This window comes from Leopardus geoffroyi, chromosome C1 (assembly GCF_018350155.1).
Source record: "Leopardus geoffroyi isolate Oge1 chromosome C1, O.geoffroyi_Oge1_pat1.0, whole genome shotgun sequence".
Taxonomy (NCBI): domain Eukaryota; kingdom Metazoa; phylum Chordata; class Mammalia; order Carnivora; family Felidae; genus Leopardus; species Leopardus geoffroyi.
The window spans coordinates 106,762,802-106,781,278 of record NC_059328.1 but is presented as its reverse complement, the minus strand read 5'-3'; the positions used below and the strand labels follow the sequence as shown (position 1 = coordinate 106,781,278).

General features: G+C 46.0%; 1 protein-coding gene across 27 annotated transcripts; it reads left to right on the top strand.

Annotated features, from left to right (window-relative positions):
- Positions 1-10,082: 10,082 nt before the first annotated feature.
- On the top strand, positions 10,083-18,477 carry TCHH (trichohyalin). 27 transcript variants are annotated; one of them, XM_045479277.1, is made up of 7 exons: positions 10,083-10,134; positions 11,681-11,849; positions 12,585-13,870; positions 13,976-14,113; positions 14,180-16,079; positions 16,125-16,532; positions 16,827-18,477. In XM_045479277.1, the coding sequence occupies exons 2-7, from the start codon at positions 11,712-11,714 to the stop codon at positions 17,427-17,429; spliced, it is 4,473 nt and encodes a 1,490-aa protein (XP_045335233.1). In that variant the 5' UTR covers positions 10,083-10,134; positions 11,681-11,711; the 3' UTR covers positions 17,430-18,477. The 27 variants fall into 27 exon arrangements, with proteins under 27 accessions (XP_045335233.1, XP_045335236.1, XP_045335238.1 ...); XM_045479280.1 differs by having other exon boundaries at positions 14,180-16,262; positions 16,377-16,532; XM_045479282.1 differs by having other exon boundaries at positions 14,180-16,288; positions 16,469-16,532.

The following is an 18,477-nucleotide window of genomic DNA, read 5'->3' as shown; positions in this document are numbered from 1 at the left end:
ACAATGATAACCACACACCACCTGGTTCCCTCTCTAAATGCCTGGAACTTGAAATCACTCATTCAAGACCAACCTCTTCTCCTGGAGCATAGAGGAAAAGCTGGCACATAAAAAAGGGAGAATCACAGAAGGCCAATAGGAATGACTGAGCTCTTCTACTTTTGACTTATGGACACCAAAATCAAAATTCACACTGGAAAACAAAACACAAGTTTCAAACAACACATCCTACTACCTTCCAGACCCCCAAGATATTATTTCATTAGCTCTAAATTTCCTGATTCCCACATCAAAGAAGCAGAGCACATCTGGCCAACCCAGCAAGTCAGAAACCCATCTCAGCTGCAAACCCAGTTCAGCTATGGGTGACCTCTCACAGAAAACTTAACCTCACCGTGGCCCTGTTTCCACATCAGGAAAGCAGAGGCGGCAGCCCTTCTGTCAGGCTAGCCTGGATAGAGAACAACTAATAAAAAGGAAATCGTAAAACACTTGGCAATGCACTCAGTGTCCTATAAAATCTTAATGATTATAATCAAGCTGTGGCTAGAAGACTGCAAGGTCCGCACATGACATTCAGCAGTCACTGTCCTGGTATCTGATAACAGGACGCTCTCGGCCTCAGTGCATCAGCTGCACAAACTGGTCTAGGCTGACTCTGGTTTCTTCACACAAAGTTTTCAGGGGAAAAATATCACAGAAGTCCAGGTGTCTTGGTCTAAGAGCCACCATGTCTCGTGGGAGACAAGATCCTTCCCTCCTTCCAACAAAGACCATGAACTTCTGTGTATTTGTGGCTGAGGCACCGGCCCTCATGAAACTGACACCTGTTGCAGAGGGCTGTCCCACATACAGCACGTGTTTCTTCTAGTTACATGGAGGACACAAGAGCATTAGCTGACCATGAGGAGAAGAGGTAGAGGGAAGATCTTTTATCTTGATATGGTACTTTGCATAACAAAGTATTGCTACCTCCACACAGGCAGCAAAGAATTAAAGGAGTAGTACTGAAGATGGTAAAAGAGCATGGGTTTTAGAGTTAGAGAAATCTGGATTCAAATTCCAGCTTTGCCACTTGCCAACTCTTCAACCCTAGAGAAGTCACTTCCCATCTCAAATTCTCCATCTCCCCACCTACAAAATGAGAATAGGCGTGCTTACCACACAAGACCAGTTAAGAACAAGAAACAACAGCTACCATCATGTCTGGCTCACAGTGATGATGATGAGAGTGGTGGTAGTGGTGGTGATGGTCACAGAAACACAAAAAGACTCCTCGCCACCATGCCACATAGGCCAAACTCCCTTCACCAAACTGGAGACGGAGGACAGAGGTATTTCTCATCCATCTTTTCACTCTCAGTACCTGGACGCAGTAAATTTGATTAGACTAACTGATTATATGATGCTGAGTACAGAAGATCAGGCTAAAATATTTCAGATGCTTGGATTAGAAAGATGAGGCCTCCTCATGAGCCATTGTCTAAGTATGGGCAAAGCCAGTCCACTAACTCAGCCTTGCCTAGGCTGGGGCCCCAGGCACTTTTCCTCACTGCTGCAAATTCTGCTTAGTCAAGTCCTCATCTGAATAATAATAGCAGGAGAAGTTCAGACTGGCTCAGGTGATACTCTTGGAACTGCTTTTAAATTACAGATATGAAACTAGCCCCTTGGTGAAAATAATTTCTTTCTCCAAAACTTTGTTTCAAATCTCCAAAAGAAACCACTGACCAGGGCAGTGTAGAAAGAACTAGGATATTAGTTTCATTGTCACTATTCTTGCCCTCCCCATCCTCATTCCCTTGCCACCAGTACAGTCCCAACCACCCATTCCACACTCCCAGCAAGACTTAAAAAATAAAATAAAATTATGCCCTCCCTCCTATTTCATGGTTCATTATAACTTCTCTCACATGCTCTTAATCTCTCGATGCTCCTAATCTCCCATTGAAAAGTAACTTCTTCCGAACTATTTTAGGGCTACTTTCTGATCATGGCACTTATAGATGGTCTTGTACATGATGCATAAATGCAATTTGTTCATTCTTTCAATCAACAGATACTTCCTGAGTGCGTGCTCTATAACAGGCACTGGGGATTCAGCAGAAAACAAAACAGATAGACAATCTGCTTTCACGGAACCTACATCATACTATATTCAATTCCTTCCTTAATGAATGGATAGACGGTTGATACTAACATCTCTTCTGTAAGGCCAGACCATGAAAGGACCAAGGAGACACAGCCCTTTATCAAAGAGTGATAAACTCCCCAAAATAGTCCAACTGGTCAACATTTTTCTCAAAATAGAATTTGCTTGTTCCTACTGCCCAGCTTTCCACACACTGCCTAGCATGCATGAAATCCTTGGCCTGCCTGAAATCCATTCATCTTATCCAGAAGGAGAACCATCTCCTCCCAGAAGCCTTCCCAAACTATGTTAGCCAGCAGCGGTACCTTCCTTCTTTAACCCATAGACCATGTGTGGGTTATAACCAGACTTCACAATTCTGTCAAACTCTCTGAATGCCCAGGGTGGGGTCTTCTTTTCATCTAGTTCAGTGCCTTCCATTTTATATAGGTTTTCTTTTTTTTTTTTTTTTTTTTGTAACATTTATTTATTTTTGACAGACAGAGTGTGAGGCGGGGAGGTACAGAGAGAGAGAGGGAGACACAGAATCTGAAGCAGGCTCCAGGCTCTGAGTTGTCAGCACAGAGGCAGATGCAGGGCTTGAACTCACAGACCACAAAATCATGACCTGAGCCAAAGTCAGATGCTCAACCGACTTAGCCACCCAGATGCCCCTACGTAGGTTTTCAATGAAAGCTTTTGATTAGCTGAGGAGCAAGGTGCTGTGAACATTCATGGGACAGGTAAGGTCATACAAGTACTATTTTAGAGTTTGCATTCAGAGACTTTCAAAGAGTTTTGCACCTTGAAAGCATGACAAAAGGGACCCCCAGATCTGATTTTGAAATCTACTGGCACCAAAAGGAGGGATTACATTAATGCCAGAAAAACTTACTTTTTGCCCTATGAGAACTTGCAATCATTCCCCATTTGCAATACCTATGCAGGTTGTGGTTCACTTCAAAGACTCTATGCTGCTGAAAGCAATTTTTCTTGTAATTTGGGAAATGCTTTCAAACAATGCAGTTATAGATGAGCCACTCATGGTACACTCTCTGATCAGAGCTGACGGCCAGCCAGCTGAGAGCCCAGAGCCAGTGGGGCTAGTTAGACAACCAGCATCCACAGCACTCTTCATCTGGAGATAAGGAAAAGCCTCAAAGAAAACTATCTGAAAAGTTCCAATTATACATCTGGCAGAAGAGTTAAAAGGCTAAAATGAATGCTTAGTGTGCAACCACTGTAGTGAATCTTAAGGCTCAAACAATTTCAGGGCTATTTCATGGCATTGTAATTAATATATATACATATATATGTATATATATACATACATTTATTTATATATGTATGTACATATACAAATATATGTATATATACATACATTTATTTATATATGTATGTACATATACAAATATATGTATATATATACATACATTTATTTATATATGTATGTACATATACAAAAATATACATATATATGTATACGTATGTATGTATGTATATATAAATCCCCAAGTACCCTGCCAGATGCAATACCAAGTGAGTAAATGAGATGCATTCTTGTCTTCTAGAAGCACTGACACCTAGAAACTCTCCTGTTTCTGCTCTTTTACATCTTAGAATAAAATGTTTGATTCCCTCTATCTCATTCTGCCAGTTACTTTCTCTTTGTTTCATATCTTTTCTCTTGGAATTAAACTTTTGTTCTTAGGGCTCAATGTATTTAATTTTTGCACAGATAACACATTTACATGGTTCAAATATCAAAAAGTATAAGAAAGTATACTGTAAAAAAAAGACACTTCCCCATCTCTCTCCCTATAGGTAGTTGCTGTTACTAGGTTTTTGTGTGTTCTTTTTTTTTTTTTAATATTTTTAATGTTTATTTATTTTTGAGAGAGACAGAACGTGAGCGGGGGAGGGACGGAGAGACAAGGAGAGGTGGAATCCGAAGCAGGCTCCAGGCTCTGAGCTGTCAGCACAGAGCTGGACGCGCGGGGCTTGAACCCACAAGCCCTGAGATCATGACCTGAACCAAAGTCGGATGCTTAACCGACTGAGCCACCTGGGCGCCCCTGTGTGTTCTTAGCAGAACATATTTTGCACATCCAAGGAAATACTAATACATAGCCTTATTTTGGGAATTAAACATGTCCTGCGCCAAATCATCAGAGGACAGAGTGGAGTGTCTTTTGGTGAGAATGGCGGTGCCTGGCACCATGCCTGGTGCAGAACAGGCACAGAATGCTTGTGGGCCTCAGAGACAACCACAGGAGGGAAAGAGGGAGAAACAACCACACAGCCAATCTTCTGCGTCACCACAAATGCTAGGAGCTCACTCGGATCATCATTCGAGCCAAAGGGACAAGGACCTTGACCGGTCCCCCCCAAAGTCCCTTCAACCCTTTCCTAGTTACTTGAGTGTTGAGGATGTGGTGGAGCAGTGAAAACTTTTTTCGAAAGCAGAGAAGAGAAAGGAGCAAAGAAAGGCCCCGGAAGAAAGGCATCGGAAGGAAGGCTGCTGGGGCGGAGGGTGAGGCCAACCGCAAGGAAACCTGCGCTCCTCCGAAGCGGGCAGGGACGGCAGAATGAAAGCCACCAAAAATTCTGAACATTGTTCTCCTACTTGTTCCACTTCCATCCTTCCGTCAGGCATAAGGTGGGATTCAGGGGGCTGAAACACCTAAGATTCGGACACAATAGCTCTATCATGACACAGGTGACCATTGAATGTCTGGAGCTGGAGAAAATAATCTAAGGCAGATGGGAGCGGGCCGTCTGTGCTGACACTGCCCTTTTCCACGTTGGGAGGCTGCGACTCTTACTCCCACAACCCAAATCTTCTACTAAGTGTAAAGCCTCAGCTCCCAATCTGTTTTATGTTATGCCTTACTATCAGAAGCAAAACGTTTCTCAAAAAAAAAAAATTTTTTTTTTTAGTTCTTTAGACATAAATCCTCTATCTCATCCCAAAGAGTGACTTACCATTGTATTAGGTACAGATCTAAGTCCAAGAGGGAATGTCACACAGCACTTGACCCCTGAAGAGCTATGGCCCTTCTTTCATATGCCAGCTGTGAGCCTTTTTATAATAGACATCATCAAGTCTCCACTGCCCAACCAAAGATGCCTGCTTCTTTCCCTCAGTGTTCATCAAATTATTAAAATTAAATTCATTTTTCCCATTCAGTGTGTCCTTTGTTGGATCCCAACACTGTGAAATTGAGGAGCTTCTGGTTAGGATACATAGTTACAGGACAGAGAAAAAAATCACTTGAAATCTGTGACCATTTTAATGACAAAGAAAGCTAGGAGCCCTCTGCTATTCTGGGTGAGAGTGGGAGTAAACAGAAGGTGGAAGTGCCCTCCCTGGGCACCCATGCCCAGTCACCCTTCCTGGCATGATGTAAGATGAAAGCATCTCCTGACTCTCAGAGGTGTAATTACCACCAGGGTGGGGGTATAATTAAAGTAAGAATAATTTACCTTAAAGAAGATAGAAATTAAGAATTATTAATGATCATAATAATTAGTCCTCTTATATCTAAGAATCACAAATGCTTTACAAGCTGTAATTATCACAGCTCCGCTCTGAGGAAGAGATTCATATCTTGCAGCTCCTCACTTAACAGAGGGGTGAAGTGATGGCCATGGGGGAAGGCAGAGAGGGGTGGAGTAATGCCTCCTATCATCTGTCCCACACGTGGTGAAACTAGAAAGAGGCCCCAAGAGGGCTGACTCCCATTATGGTGTATGCTTTCATCCCCAGACCCAGAGAACTCTGTACCAGATCAAGCAATCATCTCATTCTGACCTGCTGGCCATTTAAACTGCTGCAATGCAATAAAATTATATCATATCAGTAAGGACTTTACTAAACACCTAGTCAAAATAAAAGATACGGCATTGCCTTCAAGGAACTTAAAACCTAATTGAGAAGACAAAAGGAGCCCCCAATAAAATAGAGAAAAAAATCTGCAAATTACACATTAACTAGTGCTAGGTTGTATGACGCTGATTATGCATGCTGTGTAATTTTTTTTTAATTGGAAGATCATTATATGTAAAGGTCAAAGAAGGTTTTGGGAAGAGATGGAACTTGTACAGGACCCCAGAGAAAATACATTAGGTCTTAGACTGGCAAAGGTGGGATCACAGCGGATAGATCAATGAAAAAGAAAAAAACAGTAGGAAAACTTGAAAGGTTTAACACATAATTTTAAGAAAAAAATTCTTCATTGGAGAGGTTTTTAGAGAGTTTAGCAAACAATCTTTTTTTTTAAGGCGTCTAAAATCATCCTACTTGGACATTTTCCCGGAGTTCCACATTATGGCTCATACAGTGTTCTGTAGAAGCCGTTAGGCTTAGGATGACACTTTCTCTGCTTTACCTAAATTTTCACCTTGGAGGTGCTGGGTGGCTCAGTCGGTTAAGTGTCTGGCTTCAGCTCAGGTGATGATCTCACAGTTTGTGGGTTCGGGCCCCACATCAGGCTCTGTGCTGACAACTCAGATCCTGGAGCCTGCTTCAGATTCTGTCTCCCTCTCTTTCTGCCCCTCCCCCACTCATGCTTTGTCTGTCTGTCTGTCTGTCTGTCTCTCTCTCTCTCCCAAAGTTTAATAAACATAAAAAAAAAAATTTTTTTTTAATTTTCACTTTGGTGGTTTCCCAGTAAAGCCAAGACAGGGCCTGGTCCTGGTAGAATGCCACAGAATGTCAAATCTATTATCTACTTTTTCTGAGTTCTGACAAGAGAAAATGAGATGTGAGCCTTTGACTAGGATATAGACAAAGGAAACCTAATACTTCCTTCATTCTGTTAATCCAGCAGAGCTCCACCCTGAAAGATTTGAGCATGATTGACATAATATTAAAGCATCTGATGGGGCTCCTGGGTGGCTCAGTCAGTTGAGCAACTGGCTCTAGGTTTCAGCTCAGGCCATGATCTCATGGTCATGGGATTGAGCCCTACTCCCGGCTCCATGCTGACAGTACAGAGCCTGCTTGGGATTCTCTCTCTCCCTCTCTCTCTGCCCCACCCTTCCACATGTGCACATGCTCATTCTCTCCAAATAAATAAATAAACTTAAAAAAATTTTTTTTAAGTATCTGAGTGATGAAATTTATTTTCTCTTTAATTCTTCTGTAATGAAGAGCACAAGTCTCAAAACCAAGTAACAGTACAATACTGTAACTGTGCTTTGGACCCAACAGCATTAACCCTTAATAAAGAAGGACATTCTTGCAAAATGGAGCAGGAGCACTTGGGTCTTCCCAGGCCAGTCAATAGTATTTTCTCACCTCTCAGTGCCTTAGTCTCCAATCTTATAAAAGAAAGATAATGAAATTTTTTCTGTCTATAAAAAGAATGGAGATCCTCAGATAATGAAAAACACCATTCTTTTTTGATGAACCATAATGAGAGAATACTGCTACATCTCAAGGATTCCCACTTGGTCTTTAAAAAAAAAAAAAACCACCAGACTGAACCAATAGGTTAGGACTTGATAATTTTCTACATTCTTTGGCATTTACCAACCTTTTAAGGAACTAGAAAACAATGAAAATTATTTCCCTGTCCAAATATCATATCAGAAGCTTCTTTTCAAATGGAATTTTAAAATAATGATATTGTGTTAACTAAAAGAACATTATATAGTAATGAGGGCCACTTCATTAGAGAATATAAATGTGATTTTACAACTTAGCATCTGAATTTACTTAAAAATTTTCTGATGACCGACAAAGAGCAGCAAGAAAAACAGGCTAACTCTCTTAGGTTTTTCAGGTTTTTAAATATTTTGCCTCATGGTGTACTGACTTCAAACAAGAGTGGGTAAGAGAGCCATCACTAGATTAAAGATCTAGCTTCATTCAGAATGGGGGAGGGGCTTTTCTGAAAGCTTTTCTGAAAGCAATTTCAGCCATTTTCTCATGGCTATTCAGAAGCACTTTCCTTTTGGGTTTGCCTCTCTATTGTTTTGCTTGTTCAACCATGATTTTAGAATGATTAACATTTTCCCTTTATTCTCATAGAACCTAATTACTGTCCAGTGTCCTTTTGAGTATATTGACTACAGGAAGGTAATGGAAACACAAATGAATCCCAACACCTGGGTTGAGGTTCCCCAACGGATCACATACTCACAGATAACAGCAGAATCAGACACAAATCAGGGTTTGTCCAGGGAATTCCTTGAAGGACACCCATAAAAAAAAGGCTATCCTTCTGTGAGAAATAGAGGTTCTGAGATTATCTGTGGTTACATTGTATACAGTGCTCATGGTGGTTCTACCCTAGAATCCAAAGATTAAGAGAACTGTATACACCCCTAAATAGAAGGGAAAAAAGAAAACATTAAGTTTGCCATCTGATCCCAAGAATTAGTGACAGTTCCAGGAAAATTCCCTAGGTCGTAGGCTTCGGTGTTAAAGTCCTTAAGGATGCAAAGTTAAGATACAAAGGATGCAATTGTCTTCTCACCACCTCTCACTTCTACTTTCCTCTTCACCCACCTCTGGGATGGCAGCAAGTGAGAAGAGAAATAAAATTCAACTCTACTGTCATTTGCACCAATCTGCACATAATGTACTAGCCATCAAGATTTAGGTTTTAAATCTTCACTTTAAAGGGCCCTATAGAGTCTCTGCAAAATTCAGAAAACCAACAGTTGGATGTGTTGGACAAAGGAGAAAATAGAAATGCTGAAAGCCATTGAATCATTTAATAGTCTCCATAAACCTATTGTGAAGCAAAGTTTCATAAAGTGTGAAATGTAAGGGTGGAAGTCACTGACAAGCAGGGAAAAATCCAGTTCCTTACAATAAAACAGAGCTGAGATTTGCGAGTGATCGCCAGGGTTGAGAAAGGCCTGACAGATATAATGGGCTAGAATGACCGATTACCTTAATGTGTTTCCAGGAGAAGCAGACTCAAGTGCTTAAGTGTCATAATCATTAGTAACTTAGGCTGAGTAGGATGATTATATCTACAATAATGCATTACACCAGCTCTTTTTCTCCAAGGGCTTCGATATGCTAATGAGAAAAGAAATGAGCAAACTTCATTTAGATGTAATATCCTAAGAATGAAATTTCACAGATTTCATATTCTCTTTTTTTTTTTTAATGTTTTTGAGAGAGAGAGAGAGACAGAGTGCGAGTGGGGAAGGGTAGAGAGAGAAGGAGACACAGAATCCAAAGCAGACTCCAGGTTCTGTGCTGACTGGGGCTCGAACCCATGAACCGCGAGATCATGATGGATACTTACCCGACTGAGCCACCCAAGCGCCCCACAGATTTCATGTTCTTATGAACAATTAATGAAATCATATTTGTAACGTGCCAAAATTGCTTACCAAAGAGGCAATCCCAATCTGTACAGAAATCATCATAAAACCCAAAAATACAAATGCAAACTTTTTCCCACCTGCATTTTTAGAGAAAAAACTAAAACCAATTCTTTACACGGTCTCATCATCCTAGAATTGCTTCAGGCAGAATTATATTATTTGGTTCTCACCAGTTTATGTTAAAGTTTCTGTTTAACCCCATTCTAGAATTTATATCTTTTATAAAGTAAATGCCTAGAGGTTACTACTTTTTTATGAAGTCATAATTAACTAATATTCTAAACATTAATTTCTTCATTTCACTGTTTTATTTAAATTTTAGCACTTTAAAAAATTACAGATTCTGTCAAATATTCTATCCATTCATGTTAGGTGGAATCAGTAGCACCTCAACTGTCAGGAGGCACGGTCTGTGAACCTCATGTCAAATAGCTACGTGAGCAAATAGTGAGATAAACAAGTCATTCGTTGAGACAGAGGTGGAGCTGGGCTTGGTTAGGAATGAATCAGGCCATCCCACAGAGTAGGTGTCTCCTTTGCAAGTTGCTCTTCAGGGCACAATTAAATCCCTTATAAAAGGTCCAGCTCCCAGCTGCCCAGTACACTTGCCAGCAGTGTCAGCGAGCACTCAACTTCCTTTGGTGAAGTGGGTAAGTCCCAGCCAATGGGGTCATATTCTTCCGTACAATTCATTTTCCAGCTGTAGTAGATGCTGGGTGGGGGTCAGGAGGATCTATGTACCAGAAAGGATCAGTATCTTACAGGGATATCAAACTCCCGCTAACTCCATGCCATTTTATAGCTGGAGCCATTACTTGAATGGAAACATGGCTCTTCTCCCAAGTCTCTGAATTCTTTTTTTTTTTTTAATGTTTTATTTATTTTTGAGAGAGAGAGAGAGAGAGAGAGAGACAGAGTATGAGCTGGGCAGGGGCAGAGAGAGAGGGAGACAGAAGCTGTCAGCACAGAGCCTGACACAGGGCTTGAACCCGTGAACCACGAGATCATGACCTGAGCCAAGGTCAGATGCCCAACCGACTGAGCCACCCAGGTGCCCTCCCCCCCAAGTCTCTGAATTCTATAAGTTTGTTTGCATATTAGGGGGTGGAGAGTGGTTCATGTGTGACTCTTATGGGGTTCATCTTCCTAAAAACTGCCATCTCAAGAAGTGTCACCAATCCTCAGTACTCCTTTTTTATGGTTCTTCTCAATATGGGCCATCTTCATGTAGTTATGACATCTGAAGTATTGGAGTTGAGAAATAATTAAAGAAGCTAGCCAATAACTGAGTATTTGCAACATATCTGAGTTAATACAAATAACATGTACTCTGTTTTCTGCATTGTTATACCTGAATATTATAATGTCACTTTTGCCTAGGAAGAAGTGGTGCTTAATCTTAGAAATAGTGACTTATGAATTATCCTCATAGATCTCATATGTACTACATATGTTGGAAAATAATCCACATTCCCTTTTTATTTTTCTGGTTACCGCCTAATGTTTTGCTGCCACAATTAGATCTACATGGCTTATGTCCACCTTAAGATACTCTCAAATCTTCCTTCACCTTTTGGCTTTCATTTTTTCTCTTTATTCAACTTTAGAGGAAGATACTTATGAATAGCAACATATCAAATTTAAAATTCTACACTCAGATCACTATTTGATCTGAAATGTGCTAGGGAGCAGGAAGAAACAGAAGAAAAGGATATGGATAATCTAGATTGACTAGACGATCAAAAGCTGACTACAGAATAGTCTGAAGATAATTCCCTAGCTTCAAATTTCTCAGGATCTGTCTTCCCCTTTCTAAGTACAATACTGAAAAATAAAATGCTTTGAAAGCCCAGGTTGAAAATAACTACTGTTAGGACACCTGGGTGGTTCAGTCAGTTAAGCATCTGACTCTTGATTTTGGCTTTGGTCATAATCTCAGGTTGGTGAGATCGAGTCCCATGTAGGGCTCTGTGCTGACAGTGTGGAACCTGTTTGGGGTTCTCTCTCTCCCTCTCTCTGTGCCCCTCCCTCACTTACGGTTCTCTCTCTCTCTCTCTCAAAATCAAAAGAAAGAAATAAAAGAAAAGAAAATAAATTACTGTTGTAAATTTAGGGCTCTGACTGAAACAGCATGGATGAAACCTCCCCAAGATGGGAAACAGAGTTTTAATTCTGAATCCTACTTTATTCTTCTAGATTTACTTGAACTTGAAGGAAGGGGAAAAAAATGTCTCCACTTCTGAAAAGCATCTTGGATATCACTGAAATTTTCAATCAATATGCCTTACATGATTGTGATGGGGCAGCACTAAGCAAGAAAGACCTGAAGAACCTCCTTGAAAGGGAATTTGGAGATGTCCTTCGGGTAAGAAATAACAAGAAAAGGAAATCTATTGATTTAGTTATAAAATTTCTTCTCAGGAGAGATCATAGCAAAGAATGGTGACTTTGTATTCATTTTATACCATCACAGCTCTACACTACAGTCTTCATCTCTGAGTCTGAAGGCACTTAACAGGCATTGTATTCTGAGTACTTAAAGAAGTTGCTAACAAGTATTTATTTCATGTACTTGATGGCAACGTCAATGTGAATGAACATTGGAAATTATCACCAAAGATGTCAGATCAAACTAAATTTGAAAGGAATTTAAATTTACTTCCAAAGTTTAATAATTAAAATCAGTGTCTTCTCTAGTAAAATGGTGTTAACATAAACGTTTTGTTCTGTTTACAAACATGGGATAAAAATCTATCAAGGGTACTATTTCAGACATAAATGGCTGCTGTAAAACTTCAAAATTTTTCGTTGTTATTTCTCTCTTGAGGATGGGTTCATATTCACCCAGCTAAAAAGAACTTGAGTTCTTTTGATCAGCATTAAATTACAAGTTACAAAAATTTCCAACAAATGTATGCTTTAAAATGAAGTGTTCACATTTTACGTAGCGACAAGACTTGAAACACACTGGATGTTTTTCCAATTGCTTTCAACGTCTTCTGAGTGTCAGCATATCACAAAATATTCATTGTGTGTATGACTTAAAGTTTACTATTTGTAAATAGTACATTGTAAAATTTTTGTTTTCATTTTTTCATAGAGGCCACATGACCCTGAGACAGTAGATCTGATCCTGGAACTTCTGGATCGCGACTGTAACGGGCTCGTCGATTTCAATGAATTCCTCCTGTTCGTTTTCAAGGTGGCTCAAGCTTGTTATTACGCTCTCAGCCAGGTTTCCGGGCTGGATGAGAAGGGGGTCAGGTGTGAGGGAAAAGAGAACCCGTTACAAGATCCCAGGCAAGAAGACCAGAGATTTGAGCCCCGGGACAGACAACTGGAAGAACACAGGCAGAAAAGGCAGGAACTGGAGAGGGAGCTCGCAGAGGAAGACAAGCAGCGGCTGCAGAGGCGACAACCGGAAGAGCGCCTGGAGGAGGAAGAGCAGCTGAAGAGGCGCAAGGGTTGGGAGCCTGAGGAATTTCCTGACCGAAAGCAAAGGCAAGAGAGGCGGGAGCAGCGCGAGCTCCGGGAAGAAGAGGAGCAGTTGCAAAGGCAGAAGCGGGAGCAGGAGGAGCCGCGTTTGCAGCAGGAGCTGAGGCGCGAGAAGCAGGACAGACGCGAGCAGACAGAAAGGCGCGAGCAGCAGCTGAGGCGCGGGGAGCCGCGCTTAGAGCAGGAGCTGAGGCGCGAGCAGCAGGAGAGACGCGAGCAGGAACTGAGGCGCGAGCAGAGGCTGAGGCGCGAGGAGCAGGAGAGACGCGAGCAGATAGAGAGGCGCGAGCAGCAGCTTAGGCGCGGGGAGCCGCGCTTAGAGCAGGAGCTAAGGCGCGAGCAAGAGAGGCGCGAGCAGCAGGAGAGACGCGAGCAGGAGCTGAGGCGCGAGGAGTTGCTCTTTGAACAGGAGCTGAGGCGCGAACAGAAGAGGCGTGAGCAGGAGCTGAGACGCGAGCAGAGGCTGAGGCGTGAGGAGACGCGCTTAGAGCAGGAGCTGAGGCGCGAGCAGGAGAGACGCGAGCAACAGCTGAGGCGCGAGGAGTTGCTCTTTGAACAGGAGCTGAGGCGCGAGCAGGAGAGGCGCGAGCAGGAGCTGAGACGCGAGCAGCGGCTGAGGCGCGAGGAGCCGCGCTTGGAGCAGGAACTCAGGCGCGAGCAGGAGCTCAGGCGCGAGGAGCCGCGCTTGGAGCAGGAGCTCAGGCGCGAGCAGGAGCTCAGGCGCGAGGAGCCGCGCTTGGAGCAGGAGCTCAGGCGCGAAGAGACGCGCTTGAAGCAGGAACTCAGGCGCGAGCAGGAGGAGAGGCGTGAGCAGGAGGAAAGACGCGAGCAGGAGCTGAGGCGCGAGGAGCCCCGCGTGGAGCAGGGGCTCAGGCGCGAGCAAGAGCTCAGGCGCGAACAGGAGGAGAGGCGCGAGCAGGAGCTGAGGCGCGAGCAGGAAGAGAGGCTTGAGCAGGAGCTGAGGCGCGAGGAGCCGCGCTTGGAGCAGGAGCTCAGGCGCGAAGAGACGCGCTTGAAGCAGGAACTCAGGCGCGAGCAGGAGGAGAGGCGTGAGCAGGAGGAAAGACGCGAGCAGGAGCTGAGGCGCGAGCAGGAGCTGAGGCGCGAGGAGCCCCGCGTGGAGCAGGAGCTCAGGCGCGAGCAGGAGAGGCGCGAGCAGGAGCTGAGGCGCGAGGAGCCCCGCGTGGAGCAGGGGCTCAGGCGCGAGCAAGAGCTCAGGCGCGAACAGGAGGAGAGGCGCGAGCAGGAGCTGAGGCGCGAGCAGGAAGAGAGGCTTGAGCAGGAGCTGAGGCGCGAGGAGCCGCGCTTGGAGCAGGAGCTGAGGCGCGAGCAGCGGCTGAGGCGAGAGGAGACGCGCTTGGAGCAGGAGCTCAGTCGCGAGCGAGAGCTCAGGCGCGAGCAAGAGCTCAGGCGCGAACAGGAGAGGCGCGAGCAGGAGCTGAGGCGCGAGCAGGAGGAGAGGCTCGAGGAGCCGCGCTTGGAGCAGGAGCTGAGGCGCGAGCAGCGGCTGAGGCGAGAGGAGACGCGCTTGGAGCAGGAGCTCAGGCGCGAGCAGGAGGAGAGGCGCGAGCAGGAGCTGAGGCGCGAGCAGCAGGACAGACGCGAGCAGGAGCTGAGGCGGGAGCAGGAGGAGAGGCTCCAGCAGGAGCTGAGGCACGAGCAGCAGCCTGCTGAGGAGGAGGTGGAGGCCCGTGAGCGGGGCAAGAGCCGCACCTCAAGGTGGCAGTGGCAGCTAGAAAGCGAGGCCGACGCCCGTCAGAGCAAGGTCTACTCCAGGCCCCACAGGCAGGAGCAGCAGAGGCAACGCCAGGAACGCGAAGAGAAGAGGCAGCGCCTGGAGCTCGAGCGGCAACTGCGGGAGGAGGACGCCGAGTGGCCAAGCCGGTCCGGGTCCCTCCGGGAGGAGCGCGAGCAGCGGCTGCTCCGAGAGGAGCAGGCACGCCTGCAGGAGGAGGAAGAGCAGCGCCGAGACTTCAAATGGCAGTGGCAGGCGGAGGAAGAGAGCGAGAGGCGCCGCCAGAGGTTCTCCGCCCGGCCCCAGTTGCGGGAGCAGCAGGAGAGGCAGCTGAGGGCGGAGGAACTGCAGGATGGGGAACTGCTGCGTGAGGAGGAAGAGCAGCGCCGCCAACGACTCGAGAAGGAGCGGGAGCAGCAGATCCTCGAGGAGAAGCAGCTCCGGTTGGAGCAGAGCCTCCAAGAGGATCAGGAGAGGAAGCTACGCCGGGAGGAGCAGCGCCGTGACCAAAAATGGAGGTGGCAACCAGAAGAGGAAAGCCAGAGACGCCGCCACACAGTCTACGCCAAGCCAACTCAACGAGAGCCGCTGAGGGAGGAAGAGCAGCTGCAGCGAGAGGAACTCAAGACGAGGAGGCGCCAGGAGCTGGAGAGACAATATCGGGAGGAAGAGCCGCTGAGGGAGGAAGAGCAGCTGCTAAGAGATCGGAGGCACCAGCAGCGCGGCAGGCAGTATCTGGAAGAGGAAGAGCTGCAGCGCCTGGACAGAAAGAGGCAATTCCTAGATGAGGATCAGAGCCGCGATCTGAAATGGCAGTGGCAACCAGAAAAAGAAAATGAAGTTCGTAATCACAGGGTTTACTCCAAACGCAAAGTGAACGAAGAAAGGATCCGGCAATTCGAAGATTCCCAGGTTCGAGACAGACCATTCCGGCAGAATCGGTGGCTCCTGCAGGATGAACGGGATGAGGAGAGAGAGCGAGAGAAAGAGAGGACCCGGCAGCAGCGCGACATGCAATTCCCAGCTGAGGAACTGCTGGAGCGAGAAGAGCAAAAGGAAGCCAAAAGGCGAGACAGGAAGTTCGGCGAGGAGGAACAGCAGCAGCGCCGCCGGGAACGTGAGCAACAGCTTCGCCAGGAGCGCGACAGAAGGTTCCGTGAGGAGGAACAGCTCCTGCAGGAAAGGGAAGAACAGCTGCGCCGCCAGGAGCGCGACAGAAAGTTCCGTGAGGAGGAAGAGCTGCGCCGCCAGGAGCGCGACAGAAAGTTCCGCGAGGAGGAACAGCTCCTGCAGGAAAGGGAAGAACAGCTGCGCCGCCAGGAGCGCGACAGAAAGTTCCGCGAGGAGGAGTTGCTGCGCCGCCAGGAGCGCGACAGAAAGTTCCGCGAGGAGGAAGAGCTGCGCCGCCAGGAGCGCGACAGAAAGTTCCGTGAGGAAGAACAGCTCCTGCAGGAAAGGGAAGAACAGCTGCGCCGCCAGGAGCGCGACAGAAAGTTCCGCGAGGAGGAACAGCTCCTGCAGGAAAGGGAAGAACAGCTGCGCCGCCAGGAGCGCGACAGAAAGTTCCGCGAGGAGGAACAGCTCCTGCAGGAAAGGGAAGAACAGCTGCGCCGCCAGGAGCGCGACAGAAAGTTCCGCGAGGAGGAGTTGCTGCGCCGCCAGGAGCGCGACAGAAAGTTCCGCGAGGAGGAATTGATGCGCCGCCAGGAGCGCGACAGAAACTTCCGTGAGGAGGAACAGCTCCTGCAGGAAAGGGAACAGCTGCGTCGCCAGGAGCGCGACAGAAAGTTCCGCGAGGAGGAAGAGCTGCGCCGCCAGGAGAGCGACAGAAAGTTCCGTGAGGAAGAACAGCTCCTGCAGGAAAGGGAAGAACAGCTGCGCCGCCAAGAGCGCGACAGAAAGTTCCGCGAGGAGGAAGAGCTGCGCCGCCAGGAGCGCGACAGAAAGTTCCGTGAGGAAGAACAGCTCCTGCAGGAAAGGGAAGAACAGCTGCGCCGCCAAGAGCGCGACAGAAAGTTCCGCGAGGAGGAAGAGCTGCGTCGCCAGGAGCGCGACAGAAAGTTCCGTGAAGAGGAACCGTTCCCACAGGAAAGGGAACAGCTGCGTCGCCAGGAGCGCGACAGAAAGTTCCGTGAGGAGGAACAGCTCCTGCAGGAAAGGGAAGAACAGCTGCGCCTCCAGGAGCGCGACAGAAAGTTCCTCGAGGAGGAAGAGTTGCGCCGCCAGGAACGCGACAGAAAGTTCCGGGAGGGGGAACAGAGGCTGCGCCGCCGCCGAGGACTAGATGGTACCCTCTCTCAGGAGGAGCAACTGAAGGGTGCTGAACAAGAGCAAGAGCAGAGCGTCCAGCAGGAGAGAGAAGAAAAGCGACACCGACAGGAGCAGGACAGGCAGTTCCTCGAGGAAGAAGAGCAACTGCCACGCGAAGAGCAGGAAGAGCTGAGGCGCCGGCAGGAGCGAGGCCAGCAGTACCGCGTGGAGGAGCAGTTTGCCAGGGAGAAGAGGCGCCGTCAGGAACAAGAACTGCGGCAAGAAGAGCAAAGACGCCGCCAGCGGGAGGAGGAACGAAGGCACCGCGGGCAAGTCTGGGAAGACGGAGACAGGGGCCGTCGGCAGACTCTGGAGCCAGGCAAGAGTCAGTTTGCCAGTGTCCCGGTGCGCTCCAGCCCTCTCTATGAATATATCCAAGAGCAGAGATCTCAGTACCGCCCTTAAGAGATGCTGCCAATATCCTGACACCTGCCAAAGCTTCCAGCAAAGGAAAAAGAAACACTGGATACCAAATGACTCAAATATTTCTGGTTGTGGGAGAACTCTCTGATGTTCCAAAATCTTTTTTTTCCAAAATCTTAAACTACACTCATTTAATGTACCTTGTACTCTTGCCTTTTATTCTTCCTCAAGTAGTTCTTTACTGCAGGGTGTCTTTGCTCTTTGGTGCAGATGTGGTGTGCAATTTTTAAAAATCTAAATCATTTAATTCGTTTAAGGAGTTTTGTTTCGGGAACGTTTATTGCTTTCGAATAACAAGAATAACAATGATTTAAGATTCAAAAGAATTGGGTCTGTTTTTTTCAATGGTTGATTCATCTTATGGAGAGTTTAGATATTTTTTATGTTCCAGTTGGCATTTTTTTTCTTGAGCCTAAATTACACTAATATTTACCTCCAAATAGACTCTCATTTTTTGGCATAATTAACACAGATTCTGCAAGGGGGCTGAATTTTTACAAGCCTTGAATACCGAAGGGCAGGGGAGGAGGAGGGAGTGACTTCTACAGAAAAATTCCCTGTGAAATCAGCCCCTAACTGGAAGAAATCTGAAGATTTAGCTTCAAAACCTAGAATTTGAATTTGATTTTTTTCATACTTGATAAGCACTTAAAATCTCCTGAGCCAAAAGCAAGGTATTTCCCAAAAAACTCCAGAGCTCAAAATTTAAAACTGTCTACTGTAGTCTGTAATGTTCAGTTCTTTTCCCCCAATCTTTGATGAATTTGAGAATACTCCTACCTTTGTTCATTTTAACTGAGAGAGAACCTGCTCAAGATCCTATAAACATCTATTTCACTCTAGAGTCAAAAGGAGATCAAAGCATTTTCGGGGAAGGAAAGGGAAAAATTTGTGAACAGAAGGGCAAGTTCCCAGAAGCCCTTAGATGAGACCCATCAGCTCACAATCCTTTAAGACCTATTGATACTACCTTGGAGACATTCTTGTTGAAATGATTGGACTGTGTAAAAAATAAATGTTTGGCAAACAA